Raw genomic sequence first — 21,484 nt, forward strand, 5'->3', positions numbered from 1 at the left:
GTGTGCATTCCCAAATTCGTGTAGGTATGGCTGGGTTCTTCCAAATCCTCCAAAAGGGGGGTCTTTGCATCGATGGTGGGTGTAAAGTCAAGGTAAGGACCAATGGATGGGTAGCAAGTGTTTTGTTGCCTTTGGAGGTATATCTTGGGGCCTAAGGGAGCCAAGATTGAGATCCAAAGTGCCAAAAATAGGCTGAAATGCGAAAAGAAGCACAATCAGAGCAAAATATAGAAAGTTTGGGCTTCTCGGATTTGCAGAGATTCGACATTGAAACTGCTAGAGTCAACATCAAAGTGGGGCACAGTCGACATCGAGTGACTGTCAATGAACAGGAATCGACATCGAAGGTTAGTACCTAAATGTCAATTACCATTAACTAAATGTCGAAGTGAGATGGACAGTAGAAATGTACTGTATGACAGTAGGAGGGTATGGCTCGATGTCGAGGGTGGGTAGGCTCAGTGTCAACTCGTGGCTTTGAGTGTCAAGATTGTTTTCAGTCTCGATGAGGATGGTTTGGACTGTTTGGGTCAGGTTTTGGGCTAGGCCAGGCTAGTGCCAAGGGGTCTGGGTCAGGACTAGCATTTCCAGGGAATCTTAGAGGGCTTGGAGGCTCTGGTTCAAGCTCTGGCAAGGGGAAGGGTGATTGGTGAATAGATTCGGGTAGTGCACATTGACGCTATATCCATAGATACACTGGCTTTAGGCCTTGGAGGGTGCTCATCATTGTTACAGGAAACCTCTGGGGAGAAAGATAAAATGAGGTGTCTACAACCCTAGAAAAAATGAATTACCACTTTTTGATCGTCGATCATCAGGGTAGCCCGCCCAATCGGCATCAGAGAAAGCAGTGAGTGATTAATAAGGTCCAAGATGGAAGAAGAGGCCATGGTGCATAGTCCCTTTTAAGTAATGAAGAATTCGTTTCACAGCCGCTTAGTGTGTCGTTGTAGGCCAATGTATAAATTGAAAGACATTGTTGACAGAAAAGGCAATGTTGAGGCATGCAAAAGTAAGATACTGTAGTGCACCAACAAGACTGTGATACTTCGTGGGATCCGGTAGCGAAGAATCTTCAAATTTGGAGAGGGCTTGAGTGGAAACCATTGGGGTAGATATCGGTTTAGCCTCTACCATTTTAGCATGGGAGAGGATGTCCAATATATATTTCCTTCGGGAGAGTACCAGGCCGTGAGAATAGTGGGCAGCCTCGATATTGAGAAAATAGTTGAAGAGGCCAAGATCCTTTACTAGAAAATAAACCTTAAGTGCCTAAAGCAGCCAAGTGATGAGGCAAGCCCTATGGGAATCAAGAGAATGTCGTCGATATATATGAGCACCAAAATGATATGATGACCGCACCGGAAGCTAAATAATGATGTATCAACCTTTGAAGACATGAATCCCAATTGTAACAGACGTGTACTAAGTCAGGAGTACCATGCACGAGGAGCCTGCTTCAAGCCATATAAGGCCTTGTGGAGACGACATACATGAGAGGGGTATTACAGGTGAGCAAAGTCGGGAGGCTGAGCCCCATAAACCTCTTCATTGAGATGAAGGAGCGCATTTTGGATATCAATTTGGCAAATAGACCAATTATTATGCACAGCCAAGGCAAGAATGGTGCGAACTATTGTGGGTGTGACTACCGGACTGCAGGTATCACCATAATTAAGATCGGGTTGTTAATGGAATCCCTTGGCAACAAGATGTGCCTTGTAGCGATCAATAGAGCCATCAGCCTTGCGTTTGAGTCAAAAAAACCCATTTACAGCTGGTGATATTCATCTGGGAAGATGGCAGAACTAGGGTCCAAGTCTCATTGCGTAACAAAGCATCAAACTCAATGTTTATGGCAGAGTGCCATTGGGGATGTTGGACGACATGATTGTGGTAGGTGGGTTTAATATCCACAAGTTGCACTAGCAAAGCCTGTTTGTTAGGCTTAGAGAGAGGCCATCGAAGTTTAGAGATCCCTTGGTGAGACTGAGTCCGTGGAGGAGAGATCACGAGTGGGGGGGGAGGATCAATAGAAGAAATGGGCGAAGGGAATAGGGGGGTTGGGGAATCATTATTTATATAAGTAGTTACATCTCCAAGAGGGGGGAGCTAAGGCAGAGGCCCAGTAAGGCCAACCATGAGGGGTGGGAGAGGGGGTACCACAGGGTAGGGAAAAATGGAAATAAAGCCTCATACATTTATGGTAATAAAAACACGACCAGATGTCCGATTCAGGCCTTTGTAACCATGGTGAGAAGGACTATAACCAATAAAAACACATTGAGTGGAGCAGTATTCTAACTTGGATGAGTTGTATGGTCGCAGATATGGGTAGCAACCACATCCAAACACCTTAAAAAATGTGTAGTCCGGATTTGTTCTAAAGAGCTTTTCCAGAGGAGCTATGTGACCAATAACTGCACTTGGCATGCGATTAATGAGAAAACAGGCAATTTCAAAAGCTGTATCTTAAAATCGAAGAGGGACCGAGCGGTTGGCTAATAAAGGTAAGCCAGTTTCAACAACATGTCGATGTTTTCTTTCAACAGAACCATTTTGCTCATGTGTATGGGGGCAAGAGAGGCAATGAGTGATGCCCAAATGTGATAGTCAGTGGCAATGGTACAATACTCACCACCCTAGTTAGATTGAAAAGCCTTGATTTTATGATCAAAGAGGCATTCAACGTGGGGTCCTAAACTGATTAAAAGTATGAACAATGGCATCCTTGGTCGATATTAAATAAATCTAGGTGAATTTATTAAAATCATCAATAAAGGAAACATAATAACAAAAACCATTAGACGAAAGAACGGGGCGGGGCTCCATAAATTTGAGTGAGGAACACGCGAAACGGAACCAGTACAATAAAAAGGGAACTTGTGACTCTTGCCTTATTGACATGTAGTGCAAACAAGAGATAAGTTGTGATGTGAAATAGGAAGCCGACGATGATGAACCACAGAGCGAGTGAGACGAGTGAAGGGGTCTCCAAGATGACCATGCCAACAATCCAGAGATACACGTTCACCAAGAAAGACCACTTTATTAGAGCTAGTAGAGAGCAGAAGCTGATAAAGAACTTCACTGATCCTATTATGCAGTAGCTTATCCTCTCTAGTTAGATCCTTAACACAGAACCAAGTGGGGTGAAACTCAAAGTACACATTGTTGTCTTGAGAGAACTAACTAATTGAAAGAAGGTTATTAGTAATTGAAGGTATATGTAGAATATTTTTCAAATGAAAATCTTGTTGGGAAGCAGATAAAGTAGAGGAACCAATATGATCAATATGCAAACCTGATCCATCGTCGACGCATAGCATGTCAGAACCAGTATAGTCAGAGCTGAGATTGAGCTGATTCAAATCAGCGGTGATGTGATGTGTGGCACCCGTATCAGGGTACCATGATAGATCAAATGCAGAGGAGGTAGCAGTACAAAGTGGCGACAGTAACGGAGTCCTCGTAATGAGAGTAACAACGGTTAGCAGAATGTCTGCCTTTGTTGCAAATCTGACAAAAACACATAAAGAAGAGGACATGCGAACGGTCAGAGGTGCTGCCTTTCTGCCCATTGGTGGAACTGTTTAACTGTCCATTATCAATAGATGAAGAGCGATAGGACTTAGAGGAGAAACGTCCATAGGAGGATTTGGCAGCCATGTTGGCATTTGGGAAGTTGGTCGCGGTAGACGAGAAATGATCAAGCCATACCTCATGCTGAAGGAGGTTGGCATAAAGATCAATTAAGGTAACTGGATTAGGTCAAGTGGTGACTGAAGTGATGAAGGAGCTATATTCAAAACCTAAACCACTTAAAACATACCCAATCAGTTCATCATCCCCAAGAGGCTGACTGGTAGCAATAAGAGAATCAGCAAGGGTCTTGCTCTTTTGGAGATAATCAGTGATGGAAGAAGTACTGCATTTCTTGAGAGCAGATAACTGAAGGCGAGTGTGATAGCACAAGCTTGGGATTGGGAGGAGAAATTATGCTCCAAAAGTAGACCAGACCTGTCATGAGATACTGAGGCCCTCAACCTGTGCAAGAATCGGTTTAGTAAGGGATGAGATCAACCAGCTGAGAAGAAGCCGGTCTTTCTTGAACCACTTTACAAAGGCGGGATTGGGGGCTGGCGAAGCAAAGTCAAGAGAAGCAACAACACTAGTAATAGAGGTAATGTTTGCAGGGAGCATGGAAGGAAGAAACCGTGACAGTGGAGAAAGAGAACCATCAATGTAGCCTTCAAGATCATATGTTCGTAGAACCGAGAAAAACTGAGACCTCCAAAGAGAATAATTTTATCTAGTGAGTTTCAAAGAAATAAAGTGGGTTGGGTTTAGGGTGGTGGGAAATGGGGATGTCATAGTTTGGTCAGCTATATTAGGAAAGAGAATGGATCGAAAAAGAAGCTTGAGAGCTCTAGAGTTCTGATACCAAATTAAGACTTAGAAAACACAAGTTAAGATTGAATGGTTTCTCATATCTTGATGAGAGACTTGTCACTTGTATATATAATTATGTAGAGTTTTAACTGAGTACAATGGTTGAGATGAGATAGAACTCTAGAGTTTAGATAGTTACAAAGAGTTGTAGATAACTCAACACACTTAGTGATAAGCCAAACACAACTAAGTGGCATGCTTTAGGCTGCAACCATCCAGCTATGGTTCCGTCTGCTGTGGAGTTGATTGATGACACATACAAGAGATAGGTGCTTCAACATGGTTTAATAGGATACTTTTGATTATTTCGACCAACCAATTATCCTCATCCGTTGAGTGCACAAAAACTTTGAGTCTGGATCATGTCCTTGTACAAGTACATTGTCCTTGTTCCCTTATTAGCTAACACATGGATTTCCATTAACCTGTTACCTTCTCTACCTCCACCACACCATTTATTAACCCCCTTAGCCGACACATAACCAGTGTACTCCTTTTCCTTTTTCTCTCTCATTTATTATTTAATCCCATTTCTAATTCTCTTTTTAATTTTTTATTTAACATCCATTATTTAGATTGTTTTATTTATTTTAAATTTTTATTTAATCCTATTGCAACTCAGGTACTTGGGGTTTAACGGGCTCGGTCGATATCTATTTGATACGGTGTTATATCTCTCATTTATTATTTAATTCCATTTCTACTTCTCTTTTTAATGTTTTATTTAACATCCATTATTTGGATTGTTTTATTTATTTTAATTTTTTATTTATCCCATTGCAACTGAGGTGTTTGGGGTTTAACATGCTCGGCCGATACCAATTTGATACGGTGTTCTATCTCTCATTTATTATTTAATTTTATCTCTACTTTTTTTTAAAATTTTTTATTTAACATCCATTATTTGGATTTTTTATTAATTTTAAAATGTTTTAATTAATCCCATTGCAACTCAGGTACTTGGGGTTTAACGGGCTTGACCGATATAGATTTGATAAGGTGCTACAACAAATAGAATAGCCCTGACCATACCAATAAAGATTGAAAAAATAAATTTGAATGAGGTCGACTCACAACTAGTCCCTTCTTCTATCTCACATTTATTATTTAATATTACTTCTATTTCTTTTTTAATTTTTTATTTGATCCCATTGCAACTCTTTTGTTGCATAGACAATTTAGTAATCAATATCGAATATGATAATGGTCTTGGCCGATACCGATTCGAGACAATGCTACAACAAATGGGATCACGCCATGTGATTGACGGTACCAATAAAGTGAAGTGGGTCACAGATGGACGGGATGGGATAGGGTATCGATATTAGATCATCTGAATCGGGTAATTCATATTGGTATCGATTGGGGGAACCAATCCGATACCGATTTTACCAATATATTTTTTTTAAATCTCTATTGGTATGGTCAGCCACATAGTGCAATTCTATTTGTTGTAGCATCGTATTAAATTGGTATCATCCGAGCCCGTTAAACCACAAATACCTGATTTGTAATGGGATTAAATAAAAAATTAAAATAAATAAAAAACAATCCAAATAATGGATGTTAAATAAAAATTTAAAAAAAAAATACAAATGGGATTAAATAATAAATGAGAGAGAAAAAAAAGGGTAGACTAGTTATGAGTAGGCTAAGGGGTTTAATAATTGGTGGGTGGAGGCAGAGAAGGTAAACTCGTTAATGGAAATCCACGTGTCAACTAATAATGTAACAACGACAACAACTCATGTACTTTTACAAGGACATGATCCTGACTCAAAACTTTTGCCTTTATTATTGTAGATCAACAATGTCTTTGTTTTTTTTTCATCAACAAAAACAATGTCTTTTTTTTAGATAAATATGCATGCACCCCCTAAGTTGTTCAAAAATTCCACCTCACCCCCTGCTCTTCTCACAATTCTACATGGACCCCCTTTTTTTCAAATTATCAGAAGAACAAGGGGTGCTGGTGGAATTTTTGGACTACTTAGGGGTGCATGCCTTTTTGTTTTTTTGGGTTATTTCCAAATGCCCCCTGAAAATGGCCAAACTTATAGTTACCCCCCTGAACTTTCACTAATTCCACGTGCACCCCTGCTTTCCAAACTAAGTACCACTATCTCCCGTTAGATAGATCCGTTATGTTATAATAGTTTTCAGTTTTTTAACATGGATGGACCATTATACCCCTTGATAGGGTAGAATGACAAAAATGCCCTTATTTGGAAGAAACAAAAAAAAACCTGCAACTCATCTCCCCCAAATCGATTTGGGGAAGATGAGTTGCAGGTATCTTTCAACCCATTTGCAATCATCCCTGCAAACCCCTTTGATTGAACCCATTTGCAATCATCCCTTGGCCATGGACTCAAAGAACACGCTGGTGGCAAGGTTGGGAACCTCTTTGTGTCTTGGCAGTAATTGTAGATGACAAGATTTCTGAGAACCCAAGCGTAATCTTCTTCTGAGAGTCGGAGAGATGCCAAGCGTCGTATTGATCCCACCATTGCTGTGTGGTAGTGGAGACACAAGCAAGGTATGGGTCTTGCCATTGACAACTATCGACATTGAAATCTGTGTATGTGGACACGAATGGAGCTAATGTCCAATTCGTCTTCTCCAACCCACCTCTGGTTGCCCAGTCATTGGTGTTCCAGATACTGGAAAAGATGTACATGGGCTTCGCGTTAGGGAAGAAAGTGTTGTTTAATGAATCAGAGTTCTTGAAAACCCTTATCGCCACAGCATCGACGAAGAACCTGTTTTGTTGAAACCCCAAAAAATCTCACATCAATTAAGTGAAAAAAAAATTTCTCTTTTTTAGGATTAGGGAATAGAAACTTACACAATCTGGTGAGAGTTCCAGAGAATGGAATAGGAATGGAAGTCCTCAGTTGGATCGAACCAGAGCATATGCCTCATCTCACGGTTCCCAACTCCATCTTGGTAAACGTTCGTCTGTATCAAATAGGGTTCCCCTATTCTATTCCCTAAGAACTCGATATCTAGCTCGTCCCTCGTTAGCCCTGCTCCCAAATCCGAGCACATATGCAATTCCAGATTTCGATTATCTCTTCATTCATCAATTATTACCACAAACTCACAAAGTAGAAATCCAATGTAGATTTAACTTACATAATAGGCTGTCACAACACCAGCAGAATCGCCTCCAACAAGCTTGAGCTTCATACTGAACCACCCAAATATGTATCTCTATTTTGTTTGAAACCCACAGCCTGTTTTCTTAGAGACAAAAACACAAACAGTATCTCAATAACAACAAAATCAAAGACTAAGACCCAATTGCAAAACACAGATTCATCTCTTTGTACCTGTACTATTGTCAAGGGAGAGGTACCAGACCTTCCCATCTTCAGAGGTCTTGAAATGACTCTCATTCCACATTATATCGAAGTTATCTGCGAAAGAAAAATTGGATGCGGCTGCTTCCATTGTAGGACAACAAGCCATGAGAGCTCCAATGACGAGAAGAAGGGCCAAAGGAGAGTTGCAGGTTTTTTTGTTTTGTTTTTTTTCAGGTAAGGTCATTTTGGTCATTTTACGCTATCCAAGGGCAGAATGGTCCATCGAAGTTCAAAAACTAGGATCCGTTATGTTATAACGTCTCTGTCTAAAGGCAGGGATTATAGTGGAACTTAGTTTGGAAAATAGGGGTGCATGTGGAATTAGTGAAAGTTCAAGGGGACAACTGTAAGTTTGGCCATTTTCAGGGGGGCATTGGGAAATAACCCTTTTTTTTCCCACTAATTTGATAAGAGTAGATCAACAATGTCAAGCTAAAAAGTTTCATGTACGGTCAAAAAGGAGAAGGATCAGGATCGTCTCTAGGGAGCACAGGACGCCCAGGGTACTGTCAGTCGTTGGATTGTACCGCACACATCCCTAGATGTGTGCCAAAATTTGTGCAGCACAGCTCAACCGCTGGATGCCCTTGACAGCACCCTGGCGCACGCCTCCCTCGAGACGACCTAAATTGTCATAACAGAAGGAATAAAGTCATCCTGGCTTGTCCGCAGCATTGCAATTCCATTGGGTTGTACTGTTGTAGCCCGTGGTGGTAGTCTGGCACAGTTGCCCACGCGCTGACAATCTAGTCCAACTCTCTTTATCCACCAGTCACTCTTACCTCACTCACTTTCACTCTTACCTCATTCTTTCTTTCATGGGCTGGGTGGGTCATCAGAGATGATTCTTTTTGTATATGTTCATTTGATTATTGGTTTGATGCGGTGTAGGTCTTCCCCACTACAATTATATCATGCTCCTCCGGCATAAGCTCTATCATCGTTTCTCTTCCCTTTCCTCTTTCTCTCCTCCTCCTATTTCCATTTTCCCCTCTTCCTTTCCATTTAGCCGTTCTCCTGGTTTTCCGAAAATTCATCAGAGAAACAGTGTAAAACCCTTGAAGAGCAACATGTTTACCTCCAGGTTCCATAATCTCGTCCCTATTAGAGCTGCTGTTGCTGAGGATGGCTCCGGTGGCTCTAATGGCTCTGTTTCGTCTTCCACCATTGAAGATGAAGGTAACTATAAAAACCCGTTTTGATTTTCTTTATGTTCTCTGGGTATGTTCTATTTTTATGTAGTTTGGATGGTTATCCCTTAGATTTTGATCCGCTTATGGGATGGCAGCTGTCTGAGTATTGGAATCACGCTGCTGAGTTGAACTGCTGCCTAGATTATTACATAATTCTGAATTGAGTAGAATTGGATTGGAGTTTGTTACATCTTGTAACTGGGATTTTTGTCCCAGGCGAATTTAAAACTAGTGAGAAAGTCAAATTTCTTTGGGTTTCTGTCTGCTCAAGTATAACTGCGTTTCTTTGTATGCTAATTATCGTTTTGGGTCGTCTTTTCAAGTGTTCTCTAAGCTACTATGTGAGGCTCCAGTGGTGTATTGAACTAAATATCTCTGATTTCATTTGGCAGGTTAATGTTTTTTGGTTCAGATTGTATTTGTAGTAGTTATTGGTACTGAATCTCTTTAGCCTCAGAAAGTCTATGTGATAGTTATGTTCCACCCATATTAGTGGGTCTTTATCCACAATACCGTTTAGTTGCATTATTACCCTCACATAATGCTAGAGGTTGTTTACAGCTTCTTTTATTCTTTCACAGTTAGTGAACCTTGGCATGATAGTCTAGCATCTGCATCTATCGACTATTCCCATTAAAACACAAAAAAAACTGACAAATTGATTGAAGGTTATAAAAACACTAGTAGTTCGGAAGACTATTTACCTGCTAGAGGTTGGTCACAAAGAAAATTTATCCACTTTGCAGACATGTGTTTTGGTCGTTCCTTCTTAGTTCTATATGAAACTTTTGTTTCAAAATGTAGTTTTACCTTTTTGGGAAATTTCTACAGTCAAGTGTATCTGTCCAGGAATAAGGATGATATTGTATCTGGTTTGAAATACTATCATACCAAAACCAAAAAGATAGAAGCCATTTGCTTCAACACTTTGTTGCAGACATGGCTGACATGTTGGTGTTATTGTATCCACCATTCATGTTTTGTAACAAGGAGTTCCTGGGCCTTAGCTGATTGCTTGGATGAATTTGATCATGTACATAAAATAAAAAAAGGAACTAGCTTAAGAACGTCTAGATCATATTTCATAAATGGTCCCCCAATACACCTTTTTCGATTTTCGAACTGTTCTAATTAATTTCTCTTGTTGGTTTTGTCCATTATTGTTCAAATCCAAAGTGACCATTTACCAGTATTCATCTTTGAGCTCGTCTCTTATAATTTGTTGGTTCTGAGTTTTTCTGTTACATTTGGTTTTCTTATATCCAAGTGTAAATATCTGCTCATTAACGTTTACTTTGCTTACATATGATGCAGAAAATTCACTTGGTGGTGGATATCGTCTTCCTCCTCCAGAAATTAGACACATTGTTGATTCACCACCTCTTCCCGCATTGTCATTTTCTCCGCAGAGGGACAAAATATTATTTCTCAAGCGCAGAGCTTTGCCTCCACTGTCAGAACTAGCAAGACCTGAGGAAAAGCTTGCTGGAATTCGCATTGATGGAAAATGCAATACTAGGAGTAGGATGTGAGTAATGAGGAAATTTTATTTTCTTAGTAGGTATACAAACATATGGATAGGAATTTATAACTTCATTCAAAAGAACACTTGTATAGTTTGAGGAATACTCTAGAGGTATCTTTCAACTGTTAGACCTGACCTCTGTCCGTGCAAATTTGTTGTACTTGTGCCCTTTGGAAGGTTATTGCAATGTGAACAGTTATATAGATCATTCTCTCTGTCACATTCTTTTGTTGTCTGAACAAAATATTATAATTTAACTGGATTTATCATTGGAAAATTGACTAGAAACAAAGACCATAGATAGGATGGCTATGGTCATCTCATCAAGTTTATGTCGGGGGTAGATTTATTTGTTGATACCTGTTGAAGGATTGGTGGCATCTCTTTGCATTTATGCATAGTGGCATTTCATGATAGGTGTCAAATAATAAGATATCAGTGCCAGGGTATTCCATTTATTTCGGACAGTATTTATCTTTATTTTATTTTCTTCTTTTAAAGATTCAATTTTAACAAGGTGTTAATCTCATCCTCAGGTCATTCTACACTGGTATTGGGATCCATCAATTAATGGAGGATGGAACACTGGGGCCAGAGAAGGAGGTACATGGCCTCCCCGATGATGCTAAGATCAATTTTGTTAGCTGGTAATCTCCCAAATTTAATATTTCTCAAAATCCTCACCTAGCTCTTTTACAATTCCAAAGTTATGGAATAATAGCTTTCAAATTCTATGCCATACCAACAACAACAACCATAACCTTATCCCAACTAAATGGGGTTGGCTACATGGATCCGATAGAGGCTATGACAGTAGTAGAATTGTAGAAATAAGAGAAGTAAAAAGAAGTAAAAAGGAGTAAAAGGAAGTAAAAAGGAAAATAAGTAAAGGAAGAAGTCAAAACAGTAGTCAAAGCAACATCCCAGGAACATCCCCCTATAAGGGGTCGGCTACGTGGGTCCTTGTCCTCCAAGCAACTCTATCCGCGGTCATACTAGGATCTAGCCCTACCACATGCATATCCTTTCTTACCATTTCTCCAATAGTCATTTTAGGCTTGCCCCTACCTCTTTAGCTCTGTCAAAATTGAATGCGGTATCTTCTTTTGGTTATAGATGGTTTGTGACTTTTATTGATTTTTTTTAGTCGTACAACTTGGGTTTATTTAATACAACAAAAGAGTGATGTGTTTTCTATATTTCAGCATTTTCACCATATGGTTTCCAGTTAGTTTGATGCTAAAATCAGAATTTTTCGGTCTGATAATGGTACTGAGTATTCGGTTGGGACATTTTAGTCCTATTTTTTTGCCCATGGGATTATCCATCAAACATCCTGTGTTGATACTCCACCTCAAAATGGAGTGGCAGAGAGAAAAAACGTCACCTTCTTGAGGTTACTAGGTCCATCATGTTTGCTGTGTTAACAGAATAGGATTAGAGAATGAATGCTTGGATGATTTAGTCATCCCAAGCACATCTTTATTTATAATCATAATGAAGAATGAAACAATTGTACATTAGCAATGTGGGACTAAACCACATGTACGAAATAAATAAAATAACAAAAGAAAGAGGACCAGAATACCCCATGGTATTCTGGCCATAGAGCTAACACTCCCCCTCAAGTTGGTGCATATATATCATGCATGCCCAACTTGACTAAGATAGGATGAAACAGCTTGCTACTCAGCCCCTTAGTGAACACATCAACCAGTTGATCAGTGGACTTCACGAAGGGAACACAAATGAGGCCGGCTTCAAGCTTCTCCTTGATGAAATGACGGTCAACCTCCACGTGTTTAGTACGATCAGCTGGACAGGGTTATGAGCAATGCTAATGGCGGCTTTATTGTGACCAATAAAGCATCGTAGGAAGACGGACAACAACACCAATATCCTGCGATAATCCTCTAAGCCACAGAAGTTCACAAATTCCTTGTGCCATTGCGCGGAACTCGGCTTCAGCACTAGACCTTGCCACAACATTTTGCTTTTTGCTATGCCATGTGACAAGGTTCCCACCCACAAAGGAACAGTAGCCAGAGATAGATTTTCTGTCAGGAGAACCAGCCCAATCGGCATCAGTATAGGCTTCAATCTTCAAGTGACCATTGGGAGATAGAAGGATTCCCTTTCCCGGAGTAGACTTCAAATACCTCAAAATACGACGGACTGTATCCATATGAGAGGAATAGGGATCATGCATGAACCGACTCACCAAACTTACGAAGAATCGCAATGTCGGGCGTGTGAGAAAGGTAGATTAGTTTGCCCACTAACCCCTGATAAGCACCCTTGTCAACAGGCTCACCCTCTTTCTCCCTAAGTTTTGTAGTAGCTTCCATAGGAGTATCTGAAGGATGACAGCCAAGTAGCCCTGTCTCAGTCAATAGATCAAGGACATATTTTCTTTGAGAAAGAAAGATGCCCTTTGAAGATCGAGCAACTTCTATACCTAGAAAATATTTTAGGGGACCAAGATCTTTGACCTCAAACTCACAGCCAAGAAGAATTTTCAAATCCCTGGTTGCAGCATCATTATTACCCGTGACCACAATATCATCCACATAGACTATGAGAAGAGTAACCTTGTTACTAAGCCGTCTGATAAACAAAGTGTGATCAGCATTGCTCTGCTTGTAACCTGCTGAAATCATAGCCTTATGAAATCTGCCAAACCAGGCCCTAGGAGACTGCTTCAAACCATAAAGGGCACGCTTCAATTTACAAACCCTGCCTTTAGTCTTGTCATCAGAAAAACTTGGTGGAATGTCCATATATACCTCCTCCTCAAGCTCTCCATGGAGGAAGGCATTTTTGACATCTAACTGCTGAAGATCCCACCCAAGATTCGCAACACAAGATAATAACACCCTGACGGTGTTGAGCTTTGCCACTGGTGCAAAGGTCTCCTGATAGTCAACTCCATAAGTTTGAGTGAACCCCTTTGCAACCAGACGTGCCTTATACCTATCCACTGAGCCATCAACTTTTTGTTTAACCACGAAGACCCATCTACATCCCACTGGTTTTTTCCCTGGAGGAAGAGCCACAAGATCCCACGTATTATTTTTGTGTAGTGCTCTCATTTCTTCCAACATTGCTGCCTTCAACTTTCCATCTGTAGATGCTTCCTGCCAATTTCTAGGAATTGAGATAGAGGAAAGAGAAGATACAAATGCAAGAAAAGAGGGAGAAAGAGAGTTATAAGAAATAAAATGAGATATGGGATGTAAAGTGCAAGTCCTAGTACCTTTGCGAAGTGCAATAGGTAGGTCGGAAGGAGATGGATTACCAGGAGATGTAGGATCTGTGTCTGGAGCCGGCAATTGGATGGGTACTGGTGCTACAGTGGGATGCAACTGCCCTCTGGTGGATCTACCCCTTGTATAGGTGATCATGTTGGAGTTGTCAATTCTCTTCTAAAATTCACCAATAGTTCTCTGGACTGGAGTCAGCTCCCCCTGAATAGGAATATTAACAACACTATTTTCTATGGTCTCCCCCTGTAAAGGATTCCCATTAGGTGAGGGAGGAACAGCCAGAGGTTGTTGGGCAGTCTCCAAAGTAGGATGGGTAGCATCCAAAGTTGGATGGGAAGCATCCAAAAAGGGCTGGGCAGCAGCCGTGGGTGGTAAAGGGGGCTGGACAGCAGCTGAGGGTGGTAAAGATGGCTGGGCAGCAGCTAGAGGCACCTCAGGTAAAGGAATTTCGAAGGCCACATCTTCACCAGCACTCTCCCCCTGAAGAGGTGGCGAAGAATAATAAGAAAGGGACTCATGGAAAATATCATCTATACTAACCACGGTACGGCGGGAAGGGGGATGGTAGCATTTATAGCCTTTCTGGGTTGGAGAATAACCCAAGAAAATACAACGGAGCCCCCGAGGTTCAAGTTTGCCTAGAGATTTAGTATCTCTAGCATAACACACACAACCAAACACCTTGGGAGGCACAATAAAGGAGGAATTACCAATCAAAATATCAGAGGGGCTACGGGAGTTAAGTACCATAGAGGGCAGCCTATTGATGAGATAGGCCGCCGTAAGAATCGCATCCCCCCAATATTGAGATGGGACATTTTTCGCAAACATCAAAGCTCTGGCCATTTCTAACAAGTGGCGGTTTTTCCTTTCTGCCACACCATTCTGGGCAGGGGTATCGACACAAATAGTTTGATGAATGATTCCATGGTCAGCCAAATATTTTTGAAATTATTATACTTTGTCCCATTATCACTTCTCAATATTTTGAGAGTAGCCTGGAACTGAGTTTGGACCATTTTATGAAAGTGCTGAAAACATGAAAAAACCTGATTTTTTTGTGTGCAAAAGATACACCCATGTGTGCCTAGAATGACAATCAATGAAAGAGACAAACCACCGATGACCAGAAATAGAGGGTTTACGATTAGGGCCCCAAAAATCAGAGTGCACTAATTGAAAGCAAGAAGAACTCCTTTTATTTAAAATAGGATAATTTGAACGTGTCTGTTTGGCCAGAACACACGCCTCACAAAAAAATTCATCCTTAGTATGAAGGGTGACCAAACTAGGAAATAAATGTGCTAAAATTCCTAAAGGGGAGTGACCTAACCTAGAGTGCCACTGGTAGAGTTCAGAAGAGACCATAGAGTTCTGGTGTAGTGGAGAAGGCAATGGTGGTGGAGAGAAGCGACCATCATCAAGCAGGTACAACCCACCGTGCACTTTACCCAATCCAATCGTCTTCCCAGAGTCCAGATCCTGAAACACACAATGAGAAGGAAAGAAAGTGACTTTGCAGTTAAGATCACGAGTAATACTATTAATGGAAAGAAGGTTAGTAGTAAAATTAGGAATATGCAAAACAGAAGTTAATGGAAGAGAGGAAGTGCAGTTGATGATTCCTTTTCCAGATATAGAAGAAAGGGAACCATTAGTTACTTTGACCTTGTCTTTCCCGGAAGTGGGAGAATATCTATGAAACAAACCAGAGGAACCGGTCATATGATCTGTAGCCCCAGAATCTATGATCCAAGGATGTGAAGCTACAGAAGCACAATGACCCCCAAATGGATTACTTGACCGGGCAAAGTGGGAACCTGAAGTAGCAGAAGAATTGGCAGTAGCCGATGTAGTAGAGGCAGCAGCAGCGGAAGACCTCAGCATACGAAGGAGTGCCTGTAGATCATCTGGGATAGACCAGGGTCGATGCAGGGCCGCGATATGATCTCGATCCTGATGGGCCTTGGTCTTGGCAGCCCTTTTAGCTTCAAAGTCAGCTGGTTTCCCATGAAGTTTCCAGCACTTCTCCTTGGTGTGGTAAGGTTTGTGACAGTACTCACAAACAACAGACCCAGTAGTAGAATCACCAAGAGAAGTAGTGCCACTAGGTGCAGGAGTGGCAGGGGCAGCAGCCTGGAGTGCCGATCTGTCAGTAATAGGAGGGTGCAACATGGCAGCCCTACGGTTTTCTTCAGAGGAGACCAGGGCATAGGACTGTTCAAGTGTGGGAAATGGCTTATGACCCAACACCTGAACCCGAATCTGATCATACTCGACATTCAAACCTGCCAAAAAATCATAGACTCTGATCTTGTCCATATGTTGTTTGTAAGAAGTAATATCGCACTGTACTTGGGTGAAAGTCGGAAAAGTGGTCCGAGCTTTGCCAAAGGCTGCGCAAAGTAGCATAGTACTTGGAGACTGTCAACTCCCCCTGAGTAGTGTGAAGGACATTCTTCCTGAGTTCATAAACTTGGGCATCATTGCCAAGCTGTCCGTAAGTTTCCTTGCAAGCAGCCCAAATTTCCGAGGCTGTGTCAAGGAGAAGAAAATTGTGCTACAGATCTGTAGTCATAGAACCAATTAGGTAGGACATAAGAACTCCATTGGTGGCAAGCCACTTGTCTTGAGCAGCTCCAACCTCAGTGGGCATAACAGTAGTACCCCTAATATGACCCGTAAGGCCACGGCCAGCAATGGCAAAGGATGCAGACCTAGACCAAAGCAAATAATTACTGCCATCCAACTTGATTGGATTTGGAGAAAAAATGTGATAATCTGGCTTGTTGGTTCCATCACCAATAGAAGTAGCAGTCGAATCTACAGAGTCACCCATGAAGGTAGTAGAGAAGCCCAAATCGCAAAGGGGGGTTGTTGTGAAGAAAACCCCAAGAAATCCTCCAAGTTAAGTGCTGAAAATTGGAGGAGAGCCTGCTGGTAGTGGTAGAACAATGGTCTCCAAAAATCAGCAACAGTAGCCAAGTAAATCCCTTAGATCGATTTTTACAGGGTTTTGGAAAAAACCCTGAAATTGATGAGATCGATGTAGGGAAGAAGAAGAGCAAAATCTCAGCAGATGGAGCTGAAACTAGGATCGAGTGGTGCTCTAGTAATGCTGAATCACTCTGCCAAATATCAACCGCAACAAGAACCTGCAAATCCTAGATCGATAATGCTCAGTGTTTTGAAAAAACCCTGATTTGGTGGAAGAATAATCGATCTAGGATGTCTTCAAACTTGGTGGAGATAGGAACTAATCCGAATAGTAAATACGCTGCAGCTTCTTGAGTCTTCAATGATGTAGATTGCTTCCTTGGAAGGGAGTGAGAGCAGTCCACAAAAAACAGAATGGAGCTGAAATTGTCTCTATCGATCAAATAACTTGATCATAGAATGAGGTAATGGAGGGTAGCCATTGGATCTATTGATCACCTCATCAGTGCTGCCCTAATAGGGGTGAATGAAGAACAAGGGGAAAGGAGAAGAAAAAAACTTGCGAATGAGAGGGGAGGAGGCTGAAATCAAGAAAGGAAGAGAAGGGGGGGTCCCTAATTCGAATTCTGCTCTGATACCATGTTAACATAATAGGATTAGAGAATGAATGCTTGGATGATTTAGTCATCCCAAGCACATCTTTATTTATAATCATAATGAAGAATGAAACAATTGTACATTAGCAATGTGGGACTAAACCACATGTACGAAATAAATAAAATAACAAAAGAAAGAGGACCAGAATACCCCCACGGTATTCTGGCCATATAGCTAACACTATGAATGTTCCTGTTTGTTTTTGGGGCGATGCTGTTACCACTGCTGCTTTTCTTATTAATAGGATGCCTTCCCGTGTCCTAAATAATAAGAGTCCAATCAAAACACTTCTTGGTACTGTCATCTTTCCTGTCCCTCCTAAAGTATTTGGCTGTGTTGCTTTTGTCTGTAATCACAATGTCCATGGGAAATTAGATCCCCAGGGTCTTAGATGTATTTTTTGGGATACTCTGCTACCCAAAAAGGATATAAATGTTATCATCCTTTTCGAAATTTTTTTGTTTCCATGGATGTTGTTTTTCAGGAAGATATTCCTTTCTACCTGTCCCTCTTCAAAGGGAGTCTGTTCACAAGGAAGAGGTCCTTCAAATTCCTATAGATCCACCATGGGAAAAAGAAGATGTTCTTGAGGATGGGGTTACTAGTCAGGAACAGGTACAAAGCCAAAGTGAGGTTCTTGTTCAGGGGGAGACTCCTGTACCTATTGAAACTACCATTCAGCCCAGGAAGGAAAAAGTAGTTCAGGGAGATGAGTTACTTTAGATATATGCCAAGTTCTACCAACTCTGAACCCTCTGGTACGCTTCCATCTGTTCCTCCTTATGATCCTACTCTAGACCTTCCTATTGCTGTTAGGAAAGGTAAACGTAGCTGTACTCATCACTCGATTTCTAATGTGGTTTCTTATGACTCATTGTCACCTAGTTTCCATATTTTTCTTGCTTTTCTATCCTCTGTTTCTCTTCCTAACTCCTGGCAGGAGGCAGTGGCACATTCGGATTGGAAAGAAGCTATGGAGGAAGAGATGAGAGCTCTTAGCAAAATAACATGTGGGATTTGGTTCAGCTTCAACCGGGAAAGAGAGCTGTAGGGTGTAAATGGGTATTTGCTGTCAAACACAACGTTGATGGAAGTATTGAAAGATATAAAGCCAGGCTGGTTAGAGGCTTTACCCAGACGTATGGGATTGACTATCAGCAGATGTTTGCTCCAGTAGCTAAGATGAATATTGTGAGAGTTCTCTTATCTTATGCCGTCAATCAGAGATGGAACTTATTTCAGCTTGATGTAAAAAATGCGTTTTTGCATGGTGAATTGGCTAAAGAAGTTTACATGGATATTCCACCAGGTTTTGATTCTCAAAAGACTTAGGGAAAGGTGTGTAAGCTCAAGCGAGCTCTTTATGGGTTGAAGCAATCTCCTAGGGCATGGTTCGGTAGGTTCCATAAAGCTATGATCTCCACATACTCTTTATTAAAAGGACTACCGAATATGTGACAATATTGATAGTGTATGTTGATGACATTGTCATCACAGGGAGTAGCCAGGAGGAGATTGATGCTTTGAAGAAATTTCTGGATACTGAGTTTGGGATCAAAGATCTGGGTAAGCTTAGGTACTTCTTGGGTATTGAGGTTACCTACTCTAACAAAGGAATCTCTTTATCCCAAAGAGAGTACACCATGGACTTATTATCTGAGACAGTTATGTTGGGATGTAAGCCAGCTAACACTCTTGTAGAGTCTAATTGTCATCTTCGGTCAAAAGAGCAGTACCAGAGATTGGTAGGGCGTCTGATTTACTTGTTCCAAACCCGTCCTGATATTGCCTTTGCGGTAAGTCTGGTAAGCCAGTATATGCATGACCCCTACTCTACACATTTGGATGTTGTCTACAGAATTTTGAGATATTTGAAAGCTTCTCCTGGAAAAGGAATTTCGGTTTCTCCTTATGGACACATGGAGGTTGAAACATATACAGATGCAGATTGGGCTGGGTCTCTTGATGACAGGCGTTCTACTTCTGGCTACTATACTTATGTTGGAGGAAATCTTGTTACCTGGAGGAGCAAGAAGCAAACAGTTGTTGCTCGTTCCAGTGCAGAGGCTGAGTTTCGGGCTATGGCCCAAGGTATTTGTGAGGCTCTTTGGCTCCAAGGATTGTTGCAAAACCTTGGAATTGAGGTTGATTTGCCTATGCGATTGTACTCTGACAGTAAGTCAGCAATCGGCATTGCTCACAACCTTGTTCATCATGATCGAACAAAGCACGTGGAGATAGACTGTCATTTCATTAAGGAGAAAATTGACAGTGGTCAGATGTGCATTACCTTCGTTCCCTCTGATGATCAACTTGTGGACATTCTTACCAAAGGCCTAAGTTCTAAGTTGTTTAGTTCTATTGTTAGCAAATTGGGCATGATTGATATCTATGCACCAACTTGAGGGGGAGTGTTGTAATATGGGTACAAGGGTAGAATTGTCAATAGGGGTATTTTGGTCTTGTACTCATTCTAGATTTTTCTATTCTTCATTATAAATAAAGCTGGCCTGTGTCTCATTGACACAAGTCATTCTCCCATTTTCTAAGATTTCATCAGATGCATAGTAGTACGACGGCTGTCCTCAGATTACACCATAGCATAGGCTTGCTCAAGAGTAGGAAAAGGATCTCTATTAAGGACATGAGCCCTAATTTGATTAAACTCCATATTTAGGCCAACAAGAAAGTCATAAACACGAAGCTTGTCTTCCCACTTTTTGAAAGCAACAGTATCTGTATCACAGGTAGCAGAAAAACACCCATAAAAATCTAACATTTGCCACATACTTCACATAGTAGAGTAGTACTAGGACAGTGATAACTCTTTCTGTTGCAGATTATGGATCTTCTTCCTGATATCATAGCATTGTGCATCGTTACCAACCTGGGAATAAGTTTCCTTTGTGGCCTTCCAGATTTTTGCAGCAGTATCAAGGAGAAGATATCCCTGCGGAATGGTAGGATCCATAGAGTTGAGGAGATTCGATATAACAAGGCCGTTGTCAATGTCCCATTTAATTTGAGAAGGACCAACATTAGTAGGCTTGATAGAATCCCTTGTAAGGTGGCCAGAAAGACCACGGGAACCCACAACAAGAGAACAGGAATGAGACCACATCAGGTAGTTATTCCCATCTAATTTGATGGAACTCATAGGGAACGGAGGAAAGTCGTATTCACACTGTAGGACTACTTCTTCCTGTCCAGTAGATGCGGTCGACATGTCCGACATAATTGCTGATCACAAAGGACAAAGAAAGGGATCCTACCGCATAAAAATCTTCAAAAACTGTAGAAGGATATTTAGATCATAGGAATGGAGAGATCCCTTGGTGGGAAAGAGATCACCACCAAGGGAAAGAAAGGAGAAAGGGCGCGGCGGTAGCAGTGGTGTCTAGCGGTAAAACCGAGAGAGGAGGCGGTGGTGGTGACCGGCAGTGGTAGGCGGTAAGGGAGAGAGAGAGAGAGGCGGTGAGTTTAGGGTTTCATGAGCAAGGCCATTAGGGTTCAGATCCCAATGTCGATTCTAGCTCTGATTCCATGTTGGATTTGGGCAATTGAACTTATGTCAATGAGACACAAGCCTTCTTTATTGATAATAAATCTTATGAAGTACAAGTTACAGTTATTCCCTTAGGGCAACACCAACTGAACCCTAATGGACAAATATACCCTTGTACCCATATTACAACAGGAACAAATATTGATTTATGATGTGTTCAGTTTGATGTTTGTGGATGCCCAAATAAATAGAAATGTCCACACTTATATTTTTTTTTCTGATGCATCTGAGCTTATTATCTGTTTACTTAATCTTTCTACATATTGAGCGATCCCTGTTAGCCTTCCCTGTGCTCATTGTATATTTTTTTTCTTGTTTCAACAAGGTCAAACGACGGTCGACATTTATCTTTCAGTATTCGAATTGATAAGGTGATTGATTTAAGCCCTTAAATTAGCATGGTTAATCTGTCTTTTAATAATTTTTTGTTGAATGGATGAACAGGAAAAAAAATCAGCTCACTACTAGGATACTTTGCACACTGTTATCTATTTATCGCTGTAGTTTCTGAAAATATCAAG

General features: G+C 41.1%; 3 protein-coding genes across 5 annotated transcripts in view; 2 read left to right on the forward strand and 1 right to left on the reverse strand.

Annotated features, from left to right (window-relative positions):
• LOC122669782 overlaps positions 1–7,183 on the forward strand; it is a 32,080-nt gene extending 24,897 nt beyond the window's left edge. The window contains exon 3 of the mRNA XM_043866635.1: positions 7,147–7,183. Within this exon, the coding sequence (XP_043722570.1) occupies positions 7,147–7,165 (19 nt within the window). The 3' untranslated portion in view covers positions 7,166–7,183. The remainder of the gene's footprint in view (positions 1–7,146) is intronic.
• LOC122669783 (probable xyloglucan endotransglucosylase/hydrolase protein 8) lies at positions 6,822–7,957 on the reverse strand. The gene is made up of 4 exons (XM_043866636.1): positions 7,788–7,957; positions 7,591–7,691; positions 7,301–7,503; positions 6,822–7,214 (listed from the first exon to the last, which is right to left on the reverse strand). The coding sequence occupies exons 2-4, from the start codon at positions 7,642–7,644 to the stop codon at positions 6,824–6,826; spliced, it is 648 nt and encodes a 215-aa protein (XP_043722571.1). The 5' UTR covers positions 7,645–7,691; positions 7,788–7,957; the 3' UTR covers positions 6,822–6,823.
• A 723-nt stretch (positions 7,958–8,680) lies between these two features.
• The window catches only part of LOC122669668 (probable glutamyl endopeptidase, chloroplastic), a 55,761-nt gene continuing 42,957 nt past the window's right edge, over positions 8,681–21,484 (forward strand). For all 3 annotated transcript variants that reach the window (XM_043866495.1, XM_043866492.1, XM_043866494.1), the window contains exons 1-4: positions 8,681–8,999; positions 10,328–10,541; positions 11,075–11,185; positions 21,289–21,334. In XM_043866495.1, coding sequence (XP_043722430.1) covers positions 8,735–8,999; positions 10,328–10,541; positions 11,075–11,185; positions 21,289–21,334 — 636 coding nt within the window. In that variant the 5' untranslated portion in view covers positions 8,681–8,734. The remainder of the gene's footprint in view (positions 9,000–10,327; positions 10,542–11,074; positions 11,186–21,288; positions 21,335–21,484) is intronic.

This window comes from Telopea speciosissima, chromosome 7 (assembly GCF_018873765.1).
Source record: "Telopea speciosissima isolate NSW1024214 ecotype Mountain lineage chromosome 7, Tspe_v1, whole genome shotgun sequence".
Taxonomy (NCBI): Eukaryota; Viridiplantae; Streptophyta; class Magnoliopsida; order Proteales; family Proteaceae; genus Telopea; species Telopea speciosissima.

Coding starts and splice junctions, on each gene's coding strand:
- LOC122669783 (XM_043866636.1), bottom strand. CDS start 7,644: ATGAAGCTCAAGCTTGTTGGAGGCGATTCTGCTGGTGTTGTGACAGCC. Junction 7,504..7,590: donor GTGTTGTGACAGCCTATTAT/GTAAGTTAAATC, acceptor CTGGAATTGCAT/ATGTGCTCGGATTTGGGAGC. Junction 7,215..7,300: donor TGGAACTCTCACCAGATTGT/GTAAGTTTCTAT, acceptor TCAACAAAACAG/GTTCTTCGTCGATGCTGTGG.